The sequence below is a fragment of the Coregonus lavaretus genome, assembly GCF_964263955.1.
Source record: "Coregonus lavaretus genome assembly, chromosome: 25".
Lineage (NCBI taxonomy): Eukaryota > Metazoa > Chordata > Actinopteri > Salmoniformes > Salmonidae > Coregonus > Coregonus lavaretus.
The window spans coordinates 28,979,000-28,996,837 of NC_140012.1; the positions used below are offsets into that span (position 1 = coordinate 28,979,000).

A 17,838-nucleotide genomic window follows, 5' to 3' on the forward strand; every position below is an offset into this window, starting at 1 on the left:
TGCTTCTGGTATTGACTTATATGCTGCCCCTGTCTTCATGTTGTTGCTGGACATATCTTTTTTTAAATGTGTGTAGGTCACCTAAATCATCAGAAAAATTGCCCCTCCTGAGAATTTTTTCAGGAGCCGCCACTGGTAGTAGCTAGTTAGCTGTAAAATCGCCTACAAACTGCACTATCAATTTAGGAGTCTACAATATCCACATGTTCAACCTGCAGATCGATGTGCCTCAGAGTGGAGTATTATATTCGCAATAGCACCACGCAACGCACCCTGGACTGAAGAGGCAGACAAATTGGAGAAATGTGTTAAACCCTCTGTTAAATTACACATTTCTCGAGGTAGCAATATCGCAAAAACACGATCAATGGCTCATTCGAGAGAAGTCAACCTCTCGCATTATGATATCGACCAGTATTGAAATCTGACATGTATGATACACGTTTTTTCGATCTAAAAGTCGTATTCCTATTAACTTCCAGTGTAGTGAGAAAGGATTTAATACCAATGCTACGTCATTTCGGGCGAATTTCTGCATGCTTGAACGACAATAGCTCACATACACATGAAAACATGAAATGACTCAGGAAATCGTTAGAACATCGCTCACAGATACACAAATATAACATTCAAAATGGGTGAATCTTTACTTTAAGTACCTGTACCGTTATATTGGAGGAAGGCCCGTTTTGCTCTCACTATAAGTACACTTGTCATGTTTCCAAGCATGTGAAGAAGCTCGGTTTCGCAGAGGGAAAGAATTCCTAAAAGATAGTTGTATTTTGTCCAGTGGTGGCTGCGACTGAACCAGTCCCAAGTGTCAACCATCTCCATCCCAAGAAGTTTGGTGTCAAGCGCTCGGTCCTGGCTCCAAGTGGTCATATCTTCTGGAACACTTGGCTTCTGTCGTGACCTGGTATAGGTGAAATCTTTCCCAAATGTCACTTGCAGTACTCTTTGGATGGTTTCGAGAATCTCGACACTTTTGCACCGCACGAGAATGCCAGTGAGGAATCTCCGTTTGGGCGCGTCCCCTGCGCGCGACATCCACTGGGTCGAATCGTGGAGCTTGGAAGTGAAGATGCAAGATTGGCAATTTCCACAGATGTTGAAATGTGCATTCTCCTTCTTGCAACAAAGCTTGTCCATTGTGTCGACTCTATATCCAGACTGTTCTTTTGATCCAAAGCGTTTCATTGCGTTGGTTAATTAAGCGTAGTTTAATTTCAAATGTAAAAAAAAAAGTTATGTTTCCGACTGGCTGCACTACAACCTGGTTGGAACTTCTTATCGCTGTTGCTTGGTTGTTGCCATGCGACTAGCCCAAGGGTTGCCTGGAAACCTGACGTTGAATTGTATTGAATTCTACGTCGGGCAGGAATAAGCGTTTGAATCTACGTCGGGCAGGAAAAGCTTTTGAATCAGGAAAGTTTCCTCTCACAAGCCAGAATGTTGAATAAATTGATATTTTAACGTAGTCTACCGTTTGTTTGTGCGGTTGGTCCTTTTTTGCGGTAGGAATGTGAGACAATATAGCCACATGTCCGGCCAGGCATACTTTACCGGTTGGACAACCCCATGGACAACCGGTAAAGTATGTTAAAATATAATTGTATTCAACATTCTGGCTTGTAGAGGTCATGAGAGGAAACTTTCCAGCTGCTGCGGTAAAATGTTGCATATTTTGCTGATGATGACTAAACCAAGTAAACTCATCGCTGTTGTTACAGTGTGTAATCGTGCATTTAATGCACCATCGAAAACAGCACTGCAGTCTTGTGTCAAGATAGCAAAATTAGTGCGCCGCCCGGGAATCGAACCCGGGTCGAAAGAATGGGAATCTTCCATGATACCACTACACCAGCGGCGCTGATGAATATTATTGTAATTTCGGATTATATGAAGAGCTCATTCATCACGTAAGGTCATTTATGAAATTATGTACCTGTATAAAAAACTAAAGTCTATGAATAACACTCTAGTCATCAAAGCATAATTGATCATTGTAAAAGGTCACAGTTTAGAGGCGAGCCATCGTTGTGGAAGGTTTTCACTTCCGGGTCATGAAAAAGGGACATCGCTACAAGCTACCATTGAATGGTTGCGACCCGCCATAAAAAAACTTAAAGATGAAGAAGTAGAAGCTTCCCATTAATTTTCTCCTCAAAAGTCAAATCAGTTTTCCAAAATTGACATTCACTAGTACCTAAATGATAACGAAGATTATTACCAAGTAATTACAGGTTTCAGGAAGATCAGGTTGTCCAGGTTTGTCAATAGTATTGTGTAACATTAGCTAGCTACCTTGCAAGATAATGCTAATTCCACATTGCTAGCTAGCATTTTTGTATGTAGCTTGCTAGCTAACAACATTGTGCATTATGACATTTAGATGTTTTATTTTCGTTAGTAGCTAATGCACTGTTAAATTAATTCGTCAGATTGATATAATATCAGGACAAATGGCTATTGCCATAGTTTATCACGCAGTGTGAAGGTTTTGCCCTGATACATGGCTGTTGTGTTGTGCTTGCTAACACTGTCATTGCTACAATACTAACCAACTATAGAGCCTACAGTGATGTCTGAAGAAGTGATCGTCGTGGAGTGGGCAGAGCCTGGTGCATCAGAGGAGGGATACCAAGTCCAACTCATTACAGACAATCCCTCCGCAGGTGTGGTACTCAGGCTACAGTAGCCGAATTCAATCAGAGTTTTAGATTGTGTTTGTCATGTACTCCTGTGTCAGGAATGTTTGTCATATACTCATGTTTCTCACTGGATCTGTGTTGTCACAGTGTTGCCTGACAGCCTCGTCCAGAATATATTGGTGAACACTGTGGTACAAGGCCAAGAGGAGGATCATCCACTACTAGATGACAACGGTAATGACCTCTGTGAGTAAGAACAAATTCTGTGTACTCTATCTTGAATTCCAAGGCCATCAATGGTCTTTGCATGCATCTTTCAAATCATAGTTGCTTAGATCTACACTTAGTAAGTGGAAGGCCTTGTTATATCCAGGTTAGCTTACCACATGATTGTACCATCTTACTTAGGCCTATCACTTTGTATTTCTATTTTTACAGATTGTGAGGAGTGTCATGCCTCCGACAAAGACCAGTGTTATGTCCAAGGTGGTCTATCCTTCATGCTGGACTCTCCCACTCCAATGGGTGTACCCCAGAGGGCCCTCCTCACCCTACCCCATGGGCTGGTGGTAGGCAGGTCCAGTATCCCAGGGGCAGGCCTGGGGGTCCTAAACCAAGGGCCAACGGTGGCCCCAGGAATGCACTTTGGCCCCTGTGAGGGGGAGGTGACTACCAGGGAAAGAGCAGTAGCAAGTGACTACTCCTGGGAGGTGAGTGAGTGCTGATATATTGGGCAATTCTGATATCTAGGGCAATTCAGATGGCTGATTTAGGACCTTTTTACTGAAGAATGTGTTTGTTTCCTATGATTGTGTTTTGTATCTCTGTTTTGCTTTTCGTAGTGATATATGTGTATATTTTTGTATTTGCAGGGCTCATCTGTTAAAGAGACCTTGGTCTCAGCTTGACTCCCTGTCAAAATAAAGGTTAAATAATGTACAAAATACTGTGTCCCAACTGGCGCCCTATTCCCTACTTTTGACCACAGCACTAGGACCCTGGGTGATATTTGGCTGCACCTATAAGCCTATTTCATGGAAATCTTAAGCATTGTGTCTATACTCTATTTATGACTATGTTGTGCCGAGTCAGCTGAGATTATTTGTCATGTTTTTCTATAAAAGCATTGCTCTTTTTTCAGGTCTGGAACAGTAAGAGTGAATCTGAGTACATCGATGCTGCACGAGACACTCATTCCAACTGGATGAGGTAACTTAGGTTGTAGGACGTACCCTCACTTATTTTACACTCCAACTCTGTCTGTTTCTCATGGAGTGCTAAGTCACATTGCGCTCTCTCTCAGGTATGTGAACTGTGCTCGTAGTGAAGAGGAGGGTAATCTCATAGCACTCCAGTACAGGGGGATTGTTTTCTTCCACTGCTGCCGCTCCATCCTCCCAGGAGATGAGTTCCTGTTTTGGCCTGGGGGCAGATTCATCGAAAGGTTCAGGGACCCCTCTGACCAAATCTGGCTCCGAAAGTGCACCCCTTCAGGTACTTATCGTTCCCAGTCTCCTTATACGAACTTGCTCTGGCACTGGGCGTCTAGAAGGCTCCTGTGAGGGTGCATAAGGAATAATAATAGGGAATATTACAATTCTCAAACTCAAAGTCACTTTAGTAATGTTTAGTAAGACCTAACCTTTTCGTCTTATTTTCTCTCTGTTTCAGAGTTTAGAACAGATTTGTCGTCTCAGGTTTTCCTCTGCTGTCAGTGCCAGCTTTCTTTCACCACCAAGTCCTACCTTCAAAAACATACAGAGAAATCACACTCTCTGGACCTATCGCCTGCGTCTGCATTGAGTGAGCTTGACAGTCACCTTTCTAACGGCAATGTGAAGCCAGACCCTATGTCGTCATCCTCTGTAGGTGAGTTGGCCTACCGGTGCCCTCAGTGTCCTAAGAGCTTTAAGCAGAAGGGCCATGTCCAGAGACACATGCGAAATGTCCACTCCAAGGTGAAACCGTACTGCTGCATCCATTGTAGGAGGTGTTTCGCTCAGCTGTCTTGTCTGGCCAGGCACCAGATACGAGTTCATGGAAAGAAGAAGAAGCAGGGAATAGCAGAGTTTATGTCTGAAGAGGTCAGAGGGAAGAGACAGCCATCCTCTGACAGGACCCAGGAAACTGAGTCCCCCACCTCCGATGCTCCACCTACAGGGGCCTCTGTCTTATTCCCCTGTCCTCATTGCCCATTCTCTTCTACTGTGGAGAGCAGCCTTTGTCAGCACATGAAGAGCCATGACCAAAGGGAAAAGGCTTCTGTAGAGGTCAGAGGGGAGAGCACCGACAAACCCGAACCCCCAGAACCCCCCTCTGATGCTCTACATACAGAGCCCCAGACAGATGAGTCGGCACAAACAGGTGAAGAGGCCAACAGCTGCTCTCAGTGTGGGAAGAGCTTTAAACAGAAGGGCCACTTCCAAAGACACATGCGAGCTGTCCACTCCAACGTCAGACCCTATTGCTGCCCCCAGTGCAGGAAGTGTTTTGCTCAGGGGTATGACCTGGCGAGGCACCAGCTACGAGTTCACGGAACAAAGAAGAAGCGTGGAGTAGTAGAGGTCAGAGGTGAGGAGGTCAGAGGGGAGAGTCCGCCACCCTCTGACAGCGCCTGGGAACCAGAGCCCCCCTCCTCCAATGATTCACCTACAGAGACCCAGACTGGAAGAGCTCCCTCTCAGAGACTGAGGAACCTCAGGGTAAAGTCCACCAGGACCTCTAATGCTAAAACTAAGGCAAACGCACCAAAACAAAGACAAACCAGTACCAAGAAGAGGTCCCATTCAGATCCTGATTCAGATGCTCTGGACATGGAGGGTGATGCTGTAGGAGATGAGGCCCAGTACAGCTGCACTGAGTGTCAGGGAACCTACGACAATCCAGAGTCTCTCAAATCCCATCAGTGCATCCAGGTCGTGGTGGGGCCGCCGCCGTACTCTTGCTCTACATGTAGGGTTACCTTCAAACGGTACACCACCCTGAAGAAGCACAAGCTCAACAAGCACCCAAAGGAAAATATGCGTTATTGCTGCACCCGCTGTGGAAGGTTCTTCAGTCAGGCTGCCGGTCTACAGCGCCACCTGGAGGCCGAAGTATGTAAGGACATCCAGCTGAGCTCTGAAGCTGTCCCCTGCTCCTACTGCCAATTCTCCTTCACTGAGGAGAGGTACCTCCGGAAGCACGTTAAGAGACACCACCCTGATGAGTATGTCTCTCAGGCCTCAGACCTGGGCTCAGGCCTCATTCAGCCAGAGCAGAAGGCCGTAGAGGGAGGAGAGGTCCACCTCTGCTTTCAGTGTGGGAAGAGCTACAAGTACGTTAAATGCTTCAAATCTCACAGGTGTTTCCAGTCAGTCACAGCCAAACGGTACTTGTGCAATGACTGTGGGAAAGGTTTCTCTTGTTTCTACAGCCTTAAGCAGCATCAGCGGATTCACACGGGAGAGAAGCCATACCGCTGCTCTAATTGCGAGAAGTGTTTTAGCCACTCTGGACAGCTGAATGTACACCTGAGGATACACACAGGGGAGAAGCCTTTCCTGTGTACTGAGTGTGGAGAGACCTTCCGTCAGTCTGGGGATCTGAAGCGCCATGAGAGAAAACACACAGGGGTGAAACCATGTACCTGTCCTGAATGTGGAAAAAGCTTCAGTCGACCTCAGAGTCTGAAAGCTCACCAGCTGCTGCACAACGGAGAGAAACTGTACAAGTGTGATCAGTGTGTGAAAAGGTTTTCACGAAATTATCACCTGACAAGACACCATGAAAAGATGCACTCATAATTTGGCTGCACCACACACACTGTTGACTATTGGGTTTATTTGAAAACACTTGGTTAAGTTGATATATTACCATTACATTTTACAACAAGTAAAAGCATGTGATTTTTGTTTATTATTCATAATATGCCATTTCCAATTTGGAATAGAATATACACTATATATACGAAGTATGTGGACACCCCTTCAAATGAGTGGATTCGGCTATATCAGCCACACCCGTTGCTGACAGGAATATAAAATCGAGTACACAGCCATGCAATCTCCATAGACAAACATTAGCAGTAGAATGGCCTTACTGAAGAGCTTCCTGGCTTTCAACGTGGCACCGTCATAGGATGCCACCTTTCCAGCAAGTCATCTGTCAAATTGTGCCCTACTAGAGCTGCCCCGGTCAACTGTAAGTGCTGTTATTGTGAAGTGGAAATGTCTAGGAGAAACAACCGCTCAGCCGCAAAGCGGTAGGCCACACAAGCTCACAGAACGGGAGTGCTGAAGCGCGTAGCGCGTAAAAATCGTCTGTCCTGTGTTGCAAAACTCACTACTAAGTTCCAAACTGCCTCTGGAAGCAACGTCAGCACAATAACTGTGCAGTCCTTCCCGGGGAAGGACTGCCCGTTCCATGATCTCGCCATCACGGTTGACAACTCCGCTGTGTCCTCCTCCCAGAGTGCGAAGAGCCTAGGCGTGACCCTGGACAACACCCTGTCGTTCTCCGCCAACATCAAGGCGGTGACCCGCTCCTGCAGGTTCATGCTCTACAACATTCGGAGAGTACGACCCTGCCTTACACAGGAAGCGGCACAGGTCCTAATCCAGGCACTTGTCATCTCCCGTCTGGACTACTGCAACTCGCTGTTGGCTGGCCTCCCTGCCTGTGCCATTAAACCCCTACAACTCATCCAGAATGCCGCAGCCCGTCTGGTGTTCAACCTTCCCAAGTTCTCTCACGTCACCCCGCTCCTCCGCACACTCCACTGGCTTCCAGTTGAAGCTCGCATCCGCTACAAGACCATGGTGCTTGCCTATGGAGCAGTGAGGGGAACGGCACCTCTGTACCTTCAGGCTCTGATCAGTCCCTACACCCAAACGAGGGCATTGCGTTCATCCACCTCTGGCCTGCTGGCTCCCCTTCCTCTGCGGAAGCATAGCTCCCGCTCAGCCCAGTCAAAACTGTTCGCTGCTCTGGCACCCCAATGGTGGAACAAGCTCCCTCACGACGCCAGGACAGCGGAGTCACTCACCACCTTCCGGAGACATTTGAAACCCCACCTCTTTAAGGAACACCTGGGATAGGATAAAGTGTTCCTTCTAACCCCCCCCCCCCCAAATTGTAAAGTGGTTATCCCACTGGCTATAGGGTGAACGCACCAATTTGCGAGTCGCTCTGGCTAAGAGCGTCTGCTAAATGACGTTAATGTGCCCTTGAGCAAGGCACTTAACCCTAATTGCTCCTGTAAGTCGCTCTGGATAAGAGCGTCTGCTAAATGACTAAAATGTAAAATGTAAATAACTGTTCGTCGGGAGCTTCATGAAATGGGTTTCCATGGCCGAGCAGCCGCACACAAGTCTAAGATGACCATGCGCAATGCCAAGCGTCGGCAGGAGTGGTGTAAAGCTTGCCGCCATTGGACTCTGGAGCAGTGGAAACGCTTTCTCTGGAGTGATGAATCACACTTCACCATCTGGCAGTCCGACGGACTAATCTGGGTTTGGCGTATGCCAGGAGAACGCTACCTGCCCCAATGCATAGTGGCAACTGTAAAGTTTGGTGGAGGAGGAATAATGGTCTGGGGATGTTTTTCATGGTTTGGGCTAGGCCCCTTAGTTCCAGTGAAGGGAAATCTTAACGCTACAGCATACAATGACATTCTAGATGATTCTGTGCTTCCAACTTTGTGGCAACAGTTTAGGGAAGGCCCTTTTCTATTTCAGCATGACAATGCATCTGTGCACAAAGCGAGGTCCATACAGAAATGGTTTGTCGAGATCGGTGTGGAAGAACTTGACTGGCCTGCACATATCCCTGGCCTCAATCCCATCAAACACTTTTGGGATGAATTGGAACGCCGACTGCGAGCCAGGCCTAATCGCCCAACATCAGTGCCCGACCTCACTAATGCTCGTGGCTGAATGGAAGCAAGTCCCTGCAGCAATGTTCCGACATCTAGTGGAAAGCCTTCCCAGAAGAGTAGAGGTGGTTATAGCAGCAAAAGGGGGACCAACTCCATATTAATGCCCATGATTTTGGGATGAGATGTTCGATGAGCAGGTGTCCATACTTTTGGTTATGTAGTGTATCTTTATTGTCCCTGGTAATTAAAAAGTAATTAGTAATTTTTTTAAATAAAATGACTGACTTCAGTATCACGGTTCACCATTTATTCCACAAAACATATAATGCAAAGCATGTGCCCTGTACAAGCCTAAAATCTTATGAAAATACGTAAAACATGCTCATGAGATATTTCTTAATTTCATAAAATTATCTAACACTGTCTTTGTGAAATCACCCAGGTCTTGCCTCTGAAATTCAACAAATATCCATTCTAGACCTTTTATTTCCATCACTCGTATCTTTGCATTGCTTATCTTACCAGCTTTAATCCAATACCTCACATATGGCGTTTACCATATTATAAACATAACTCAAATATTTAAATCATCTTAACTACAGTGAGGGAAAAAAGTATTTGATCCCCTGCTTATTTTGTACGTTTGCCCACTGACAAAGACATGATCAGTCTATAATTTTAATGGTAGGTTTATTTGAACAGTGAGAGGCAGAATAACAACAAAAAAATCCAGAAAAACGCATGTAATAAATGTTATGAATTGATTTGCATTTTAATGAGGGAAATAAGTATTTGACCCCTCTGCAAAACATGACTTAGTACTTGGTGGCAAAACCCTTGTTGGCAATCACAGAGGTCAGACGTTTCTTGTAGTTGGCCACCAGGTTTGCACACATCTCAGGAGGGATTTTGTCCCACTCCTCTTTGCAGATCTTCTCCAAGTCATTAAGGTTTCGAGGCTGACGTTTGGCAACTCGAACCTTCAGCTCCCTCCACAGATATTCTATGGGATTAAGGTCTGGAGACTGGCTAGGCCACTCCAGGACCTTAATGTGCTTCTTCTTGAGCCACTCCTTTGTTGCCTTTGCCGTGTGTTTTGGGTCATTGTCATGCTGGAATACCCATCCACGACCCATTTTCAATGCCCTGGCTGAGGGAAGGAGGTTCTCACCCAAGATTTGACGGTACATGGCCCTGTCCATCGTCCCTTTGATGTGGTGAAGTTGTCCTGTCCCCATAGCAGAAAAACACCCCCAAAGCATAATGTTTCCACCTCCATGTTTGACGGTGGGGATGGTGTTCTTGGGGTCATAGGCAGCATTCCTCTTCCTCCAAACACGGCGAGTTGAGTTGATGTCAAAGAGCTCCATTTTGGTCTCATCTGACCACAACACTTTCACCCAGTTCTCCTCTGAATCATTCAGATGTTCATTGGCAAACTTCAGACGGGCATGTATATGTGCTTTCTTGAGCAGGGGCACCTTGCGGGCGCTGCAGGATTTCAGTCCTTCACGGCGTAGTGTGGTACCAATTGTTTTCTTGGTGACTATGGTCCCAGCTGCCTTGAGATCATTGACAAGATCCTCTCGTGTAGTTCTGGGCTGATTCCTCACCGTTCTCATGATCATTGCAACTCCACGAGGTGAGATCTTGCATGGAGCCCCAGGCCGAGGGAGATTGACAAGTCTTTTGTGTTTCTTCCATTTGCGAATAATCGCACCAACTGTTGTCACCTTCTCACCAAACTGCTTGGCGATGGTCTTGTAGCCCATTCCAGTCTTGTGTAGGTCTACAGTCTTGTCCCTGACATCCTTGGAGAGCTCTTTGGTCTTGTCCATGGTGGAGAGTTTGGAATCTGATTGATTGATTGCTTCTGTGGACAGGTGTCTTTTATACAGGTAACAAGCTGAGATTAGGAGCACTCACTTTAAGAGTGTGCTCCCAATCTCAGCTTGTTACCTGTATAAAAGACACCTTTGAGCCAGAAATCTTTCTGATTGAGAGGGGGTCCAATACTTATTTCCCTCATTAAAATGCAAATCAATTTATAACATTTTTGACATGCGTTTTTCTGGATTTTGTTGTTGTTATTCTGTCTCTCACTGTTCAAATAAACCTACCATTAAAATTATAGACTGATCATTTCTTTGTCAGTGGGCAAACGTACAAAATCAGCAGGGGATCAAATACTTTTTTCCCTCACTGTATACAAACACACTGGTATGGGAGTTGACACAAATAGGCTTTTTACAATAAGGTTCCCTCCAAACTGTGAAGAAGCAGGTGAATACTACCTGGCAGTGATTCCATGTGCTATAGTCAGAGGAATGGGGAGTGCACAATAGCTGCTGGTGATGTTTCATCACCATCGAAGTCCATGGTTGTGTTCATTAGGGTGCACAGCGGACAAGTCCAGTTATTGAACAAGTCCAGATAGGCCTAGTCCTTCCCTGTTTTAGGCAATTTTATTCTGTTTGGTTCTTAATGAACATGAACCAGTTTCCCAACACTTTCCATCACCAGTTCTACTGTCTGCCATTCAGTCAGTGTTGAACACATCTTTGATAACATCCACAATAAAATTAAAAACAATCAGATTTCAATCTTGTCCATGTCACTTTGTGGCACAGCAGATTTGGAAGCATTCTCTTCTGGTCCTTTTTACAATGAGTTATTTTATGTAGGTTTAGTTACTTAAATAAAAAAGGGGTTATTACTGAAGGTTTACTATGCTCTTTCTAAATCGCATCAGTAGCCATTACTGGGTAGCGGAGTTGACTGACTAACAATACACATACTGTATGGTTGTTAACTCTGAAAGGTAGGCAGCAGTTGACTGAAGTTTGAAGTGCCAAACCCCTGCAAAGGTTGGATTGCTGCTCTAATTGTAGAAGGAGATGGATAGCCTACGGTATCTCCTCTTTTCTCTTACATTCCAGTGAAGCACCAAAACTTTCAATCAATCTATATCTTCTCCAGTGTCGACATTTTACATCTTCCTCAGTCACATAAGTTATCATCTGCACCAACTCTTGGCTCCATTAGTTCATATATGTTAAATGTTATACATATATTAATCAAAAATATATACAAACCAAACTTTGTTTGATAAACCACATACAGTATTACAGCTGTAAAATGACAATCCCAAAAAATAAAACGAACAAAAAACAAGGCAAATAAAAGAAAGAAAAGGAATTTGTTTTGGCAATTGAAATCAAAAGCCTGGTTTTCTAATTCACCCAAACACACTATTTTCTATCAAATGGTCAAATACTGAACACTGGAAAAAAAAATCGGAACAGCAACGGTTAGAGCTCCACAGAAGTTCTTGCCAGTATTTTTTGAATGTTAAGAAAATGGTTGATTAAACTATCAGACAAACCAGTAGCCATTGTCAATATTACCATATGGGAAATATTCACAAAACGAACATCAAAAACAGGATTAAAAGGGTTGTTAGATAAAGAGATTATATGCAGCAATACAAAGCCTGAAGGTACATGTATGCAACCGCAAACCAAGCTAAAGTTTGAGACAAGAAATACAATAACATCCTCGTATTCAATTCTTAATGTTCTTGATGAGACTTAAGAAACAAGGCTTTTATAAAGGTTCAGATTTAAGCTCCTCAACCCTGCATTCCAGATCTGCTACCTGCAAACAAAGTAACACAGAAAGTTATGGTTATGTTTGTGTATTATGATAGACTACTAGAAACTTTACTTGTCACCAAAATACATTCAATCAAGTTTCTCATACACAAATTTGTCTGCAACTGCTTCACCAATGGTCTCCCCAATGGCTGCACACAATGAAATATATAAAATAATATACTAATACATGCCATTAACAGACACTTTTATCTAAAGCGACTGACAGTCATGTGTGCATACATTTTTGGTATTGGTGGCCCCAGTAGGAATCGAACACACAAACCTTTGCGTTGGAGCCACACATCCAGCCATCAGTCTCCACTATTACCTGTTCATGGAGCTGTCCTGACTCCTCCCTCAGTGATGCCTCGGCCCCGTCCTGTACACAGCGCTGAGTCTCCTTCTTCAGGTACTCTATCTCCCTACAGATGAGACATCACAGAGAGACACTAATCACACTCAGTGTTTCCCCTATATTCATTTAGCAGCGGTGGCCCAAATTGTTGCCACCACTGCAAAAATATATTCCTGCCAGGACACGCTTTTATATTTACATTTTAGTCATTTAGTAGACACTTATCCAGAGCGACTTACAGTTAGTGAGTGCATACATTTGTATTTTTTTTCATACTGGCCCCCCGTGGGAATCGAACCCACAACCCTGGCGTTGCAAGCGCCATGCTCTACCAACTGAGCTACACGGGGCCTTTTAAATGGATAGTCATTGGCTCCATGACTGGAAGTCTATGGGAACAGCTAGCATGTCATTGCGCTAACGCTAGTAGCAATGCAACCTCTATGTGTGTATGTGTGTGTGTGGCCCGGCCTTACTTCTGCTGGTACTCCTTGATGAGGCGCTTGGCCTTGCTGTACTTGCGCTCCAGAGCCTGGTACTGGGCCTGGGTCTCCTTCAGGTGCTCGTCCACAGCCTGACACAGACTCTGGGCCTCCATCCAGTAGCCCTCCAGCTTCTCCATGCGCTCCTTGTTCTCCTGTAGGGTTTGCTCCAGCTGGTTCTTGTCCATACGCCAGCGCTGCTTGTCCTGCTCTGCATGGTTCAGCTGGGAGTGTGGAGAAGTACACACACACAGATGCGCGTAAGTACACACACACAGGTACGTAAACGGACTGGCAGGGGACGAAACCGTAAATGCCACTGTATGTTAATTAAGTAGTGGCCGTATTGTACAATTAAAAATTAGGACATAATATTTAATAATCACATAATATAACTTAACCTACCTTTCTTTTCAGCTGTTGGATCTCTGCCTGTGTTACAGCATGCTTTATTTGAAGCTGAGGAGAGAGAGAGTTAAGGAAGTTGTTGCAAAATCTGTCCAAAAAGTAGGACACTATATAAGGAAAAGGGTGACGAGCCCTTTGTCTTTAACGGTTTCTCTCACCTCCCGGTACTTATGGGCCAGCTTCTCAGGGTCCGTCTCCAGGGGAGAGATGTCCTCGTTCTCAGCCAGGTCAAACACCTCGATGGCAGAGGGGTACGTGGGGCTGACCTCCTCCTCGTCATCCTCCTCCTCGTCAGTACCATATTCACCTTCCTGGGGGAAGAGGACAGGTGAGCCCGAAGTAACTATTGGATTTGGGGTTTAATTGACCTCCAGGTCTTAATTGAGAGGGCCAAAGTGTCTGCATATTTGAATAGGTTCAATGTGCTTCCATCCATCCCATTTCACAGCATTTTTATAATTGCCTGCGACTGCTGCCACTATAACAGCATCACGGTTGGTTCTCTATTGCTACTGAGATTGGCCACTAGATGGCGTATAACACCATTGAAGAGTATCCCTAGATCGGGGAGGGAACACAGAACAAAACCTCAACCATTATGACATCATTCTGCATGTCAACATAATAAGATGGAGAACGAAGAATGTCCTGCATCCTCATAAGATTTTGATTGGATAGAGGTAAAAAAAAATAATCATCCTTGTGATAGGTGATGACCTGAACCAATTTTGGTTCAACCCAGAGAGGAAGAGGCAAAAACATCAGAAACACTAGGGAGTCCTAGGGAGACAGAATGTCATTTATCCTTTTTGGCCTACGCTCTCTAAACTCACCTGTTGGAATGCATCACAAATGGCACCCTATTTCCTATATAGTGCACTACTTTTGACCAGAACCCATAGGAAGAATGGGGTGTCATTTGGGAAGCAGACTTGTGTTTATACTGTCTGGAGGCTATACTAAACAGTAACAGCGTAGCTATGGATACACGCCCATTCAGCTCACTCGATACAGCCACCGGCTTTGTGTCAATTCTGACAAAGATGTGATTGGCACACATACAGTATCTTAATCCTAAAGCTGAGGGGAAAAGAGAACACAGAGGCAAAAATTAATCTAAAAAGCGTAATATTCATTTGAAAAATTCAAATAGTGACCAGGTTTCAGTTTATCTCTAAGCTAGCTGTGTTCAGGGTCATGTTCTTTAGGGCACAGAGTAGCAAAATCTTTTGCAACATAAAGCAAACAAGTTCTGGTAGTAACTCCCTGCTGTCAGGTAGTCTGTCTGTCCATCTGTACTGTACTTCTTGGTTGTCCATGTACTGGCTGTAGACTGGTTGTAGACCTACCGATACTGGTTGTAGACTAGTTGTAGACCGGTTGTAGACTGATTGTAGACTAGTTATAGACCTACCTTTTGGTCATCTATGTACTGGTTGGTTACAGACTGGTTGGACTGGTTGTAGACCTACCTCTTGGTTGTCCATGTACTGGCTGTAGCGTTGTTCCATCAGCTCTCTCTGCCAGCGCTCCTGTTCCAGGGTCTGTTGGATCAGCTGGGCCACCTCACTCTGCTCACCCGGCTTCTCTCGACCAATCAGAAACCTGCATACAATTACACAGCTTTTGAAAATGGCTTTCTGGCGTCCCGAGTGGCGCAGTGGTCTAAGGCATTGCATCGCAGTGCTAGCTGTGCCACTAGAGATCCTGGTTCGAGTCCAGGCTCTGTCGCAACCGGCCGCGACCGGGAGACCCATGGGGCGGCGCACAATTGGCCCAGCATCGTCCAGGTTAGGGGACGGTTTGGCCGGCAGGGATGTTCTTGTCCCATCGCGCACTAGCGACTCCTGTGGCGGGCCGGGCGAAGTGCACGCTGACACGGTCGCCAGGTGTACGGTGTTTCCGACACATTGGTACGGCTGGATTCCGGGTTAAGCAGGCTCAGTTCAAGAAGCAGAGCGGCTCGGTTGGGTTGGGTTTTGGAGGATGCACGGCTCTCGACCTTCGCCTCTCCCGTGTCCGTACGGGAGTTGCAGCAATGGGACAGGACTGTAACTACCAATTGGATACCACGAAATTGGGGAGAAAAAGGGACAATAAAAAAAAATATTCAAACAGGAAAATGGCTTTCTATGTGGACTGCAATAAGAGGAACCTCTATGATATGGTCCCTTAGCAAGAGGTTAAATAATCTGAATTATATAACCTCTTTCAACATTTAGATTCTCGACTCAATATGCTCAGAGAGAGATGTTTTTCAGTGTAATACCCTCTTCAGCTATGTAAGAGTAATCTGAGCAGTGCAGTTTAGAATGAGTACCCATAGTCAGTCAGTTATCAAGACAACCACAACAACCTTAGAATTCCCCCCGTTAACTATCAGGTAATTAAATGCTAACCAACACAGTTCCCATCCTCATTCACCCATCCATTCCCCTAGCTGACATTTTAATGAATAGGCCTGATTGACCGCCTGCCTGCCTCAACCCTTCCTTCCCCGTCTACCCTGTTCTATAATGCATGAGCAATCTCTGAAGAGGGCTCTGATCTTTGACAAGTCACACAACACTAACAATTACACACGCACGCACACACACACACACCACACACTAACAATTACCCCCATAGCTCTACTGACCACTAGTTCCAGAATTATGAATGAATGAGCCTGTATACGATAACAAAGGAGTGTTGGGGATTGGGGAACAGGCAGGCGACTCTGGTGGCCCATTCAGTCAACCACAAAAAGACCACTCTGGCATTTCAGAATGATAATTGTGTTGATGCCTGCTGTGAGGATGATGGTGATGTTTTTATGCTCTTCCATGGTCCAAATTTGAGTTTCAACTTTGTCTGTGGTTCTACTGTGGTTCTACTGTGGTTCTGTTGCTATATCTCTGAAGGGACGTTTTCGCTCTTCATCATGTTATCATCATGGCCCTATTTGACTTCTGATGACTGACTACTCTGCATGTCCTGATCTACACAGTATGTATGTGGGAGGATGTAGTCATTTTGCCAGTCTTCTCTAGAGTCTAAAGCCGCTGCAAAACTAAGAACAAAATGTGTACAGAAAACCTTAACGGAGTCTGACGTCACGTTGTACTACAAAGAAAATAAGAGTCGAGATTAGACTTGATGGGCCCAACTTTATACAGGGCCAAGTAATTTAACCTGTCTATATTCAAGTGTTTGAGAGAGATGTCCATCAAGGCAACTCTATTCTCTCTCTCAGTAGAAAATTGTTTTCAAAGCAGTAGCAGTTGGTGAGGAATAGAGGCCTGCTAAAAAGAAAAGTGTTAGAAGCCTCTGTGACATCAGGGTGTTGCATCAAAGTGTGTATCCCAAATAGCACCCTGTTCCTTATATTGTGCACTATATTTGACCAGAGCACTATGGACCCTAGTCAAAAGTAGGGCACTATTGTCAAAAACGTATCCTCACTTGACGGTGCCTGTGGTGTTCCTGAGGACGGAGGCAGCGAAGGTCTGGGTGACCCCCACCAGACTGGTCCCATCTACCTCCACTATCAGGTCATTCACCTGGATCCTGGATGGAGAAACACAAAGCAGCACAACAACCTCAGCTCAGTACCACAGTCTGATAACATGCTTACTTTTTCATTCATTTTTTAAAATTCAACCTTTATACAGCTTTGTCTCTTTGAGATATAAATCTATTTAGCAAGCGAGACCTGCTCACGCAAGGAACCATAATGCGACCGAATTGAATCACTTTGTTATTCCAAACCTATTTGTGGAAAAGCAATAACATATCAAATCAGCAAGCTAGACAGAGATGTGAATACTACTACTAGACACACAAGTTTGGCTCATCTCACATGCTTGATTGCTTCTTAGATGTATTAAATCATGCAGAACCTATTCAGGTAAGTCTGCCAGGAGTATAGATGGAAAAGCCGTAGATGGAGGCCACCATTTTGTGACGTACCTGCCGTCCCGGTGCGCTGCTCCTCCATCGGTGACCGTCTTGACAAAGATGCCCAGTTTCTCCAGGCCCATGTCTGCCCCCGCCCCCATCCCAATGATACTGATACCCAGCCCATCGCCATCTGAGGACAGTGGATAGAGGAGAAATACAGTCTGAACTGTGAGAAGACAATAAAATCATCATAATCCATGATGAAAATGAAAAGCACTTTTGTTTCATAATAGCTTTTTTAAATCAATGTTGTTTTCCTGTGACATTCCTTTTACCTTAGGTTAACTTCCTGCATTGTCTTTTACAAATAGGTCAATGTAAAGATGGAGTGATTGAGAATTCCCTCTTGGGAGAAGGGAGAACTGAAAGACATCATGATGGAAAAATGATGGATGCGTGCTGATTGAGTGAGGGGATTGATTGTCTGATTGTCTCAAGAGAATGGCGATACAACTCCTCTTTACAGTACTGTGAAGTAGAAGTACTG

General features: G+C 45.0%; 3 protein-coding genes across 5 annotated transcripts in view; 1 reads left to right on the plus strand and 2 right to left on the minus strand.

Moving 5' to 3' along the window:
* fbxw10 (F-box and WD repeat domain containing 10) overlaps positions 1-1,197 on the minus strand; it is a gene marked incomplete at both ends in the record, with an annotated part of 47,814 nt that extends 46,617 nt beyond the window's left edge. The window contains one exon of the mRNA XM_084142006.1: positions 660-1,197. Coding sequence (XP_083998132.1) covers positions 660-1,197 — 538 coding nt within the window. The remainder of the gene's footprint in view (positions 1-659) is intronic.
* An 889-nt stretch (positions 1,198-2,086) lies between these two features.
* On the plus strand, positions 2,087-8,797 carry LOC311100580 (histone-lysine N-methyltransferase PRDM9-like). Of its 3 annotated transcripts, none has more exons than XM_084141491.1 (7): positions 2,087-2,268; positions 2,571-2,675; positions 2,799-2,897; positions 3,090-3,361; positions 3,793-3,860; positions 3,955-4,145; positions 4,323-8,797. In XM_084141491.1, the coding sequence occupies exons 2-7, from the start codon at positions 2,582-2,584 to the stop codon at positions 6,434-6,436; spliced, it is 2,838 nt and encodes a 945-aa protein (XP_083997617.1). In that variant the 5' UTR covers positions 2,087-2,268; positions 2,571-2,581; the 3' UTR covers positions 6,437-8,797. The 3 variants fall into 3 exon arrangements, with proteins under 3 accessions (XP_083997617.1, XP_083997619.1, XP_083997618.1); XM_084141493.1 differs by having other exon boundaries at positions 2,799-2,885; XM_084141492.1 differs by having other exon boundaries at positions 2,087-2,233.
* A 3,317-nt stretch (positions 8,798-12,114) lies between these two features.
* LOC311100461 (neurabin-2-like) overlaps positions 12,115-17,838 on the minus strand; it is a gene marked incomplete at both ends in the record, with an annotated part of 30,191 nt that continues 24,467 nt past the window's right edge. Inside the window, 8 exons of the mRNA XM_084141381.1 lie at positions 12,115-12,165; positions 12,493-12,586; positions 12,996-13,225; positions 13,407-13,460; positions 13,568-13,720; positions 14,882-15,014; positions 16,854-16,958; positions 17,361-17,481. Of these exons, the coding sequence (XP_083997507.1) occupies positions 12,115-12,165; positions 12,493-12,586; positions 12,996-13,225; positions 13,407-13,460; positions 13,568-13,720; positions 14,882-15,014; positions 16,854-16,958; positions 17,361-17,481 (941 nt within the window). The remainder of the gene's footprint in view (positions 12,166-12,492; positions 12,587-12,995; positions 13,226-13,406; positions 13,461-13,567; positions 13,721-14,881; positions 15,015-16,853; positions 16,959-17,360; positions 17,482-17,838) is intronic.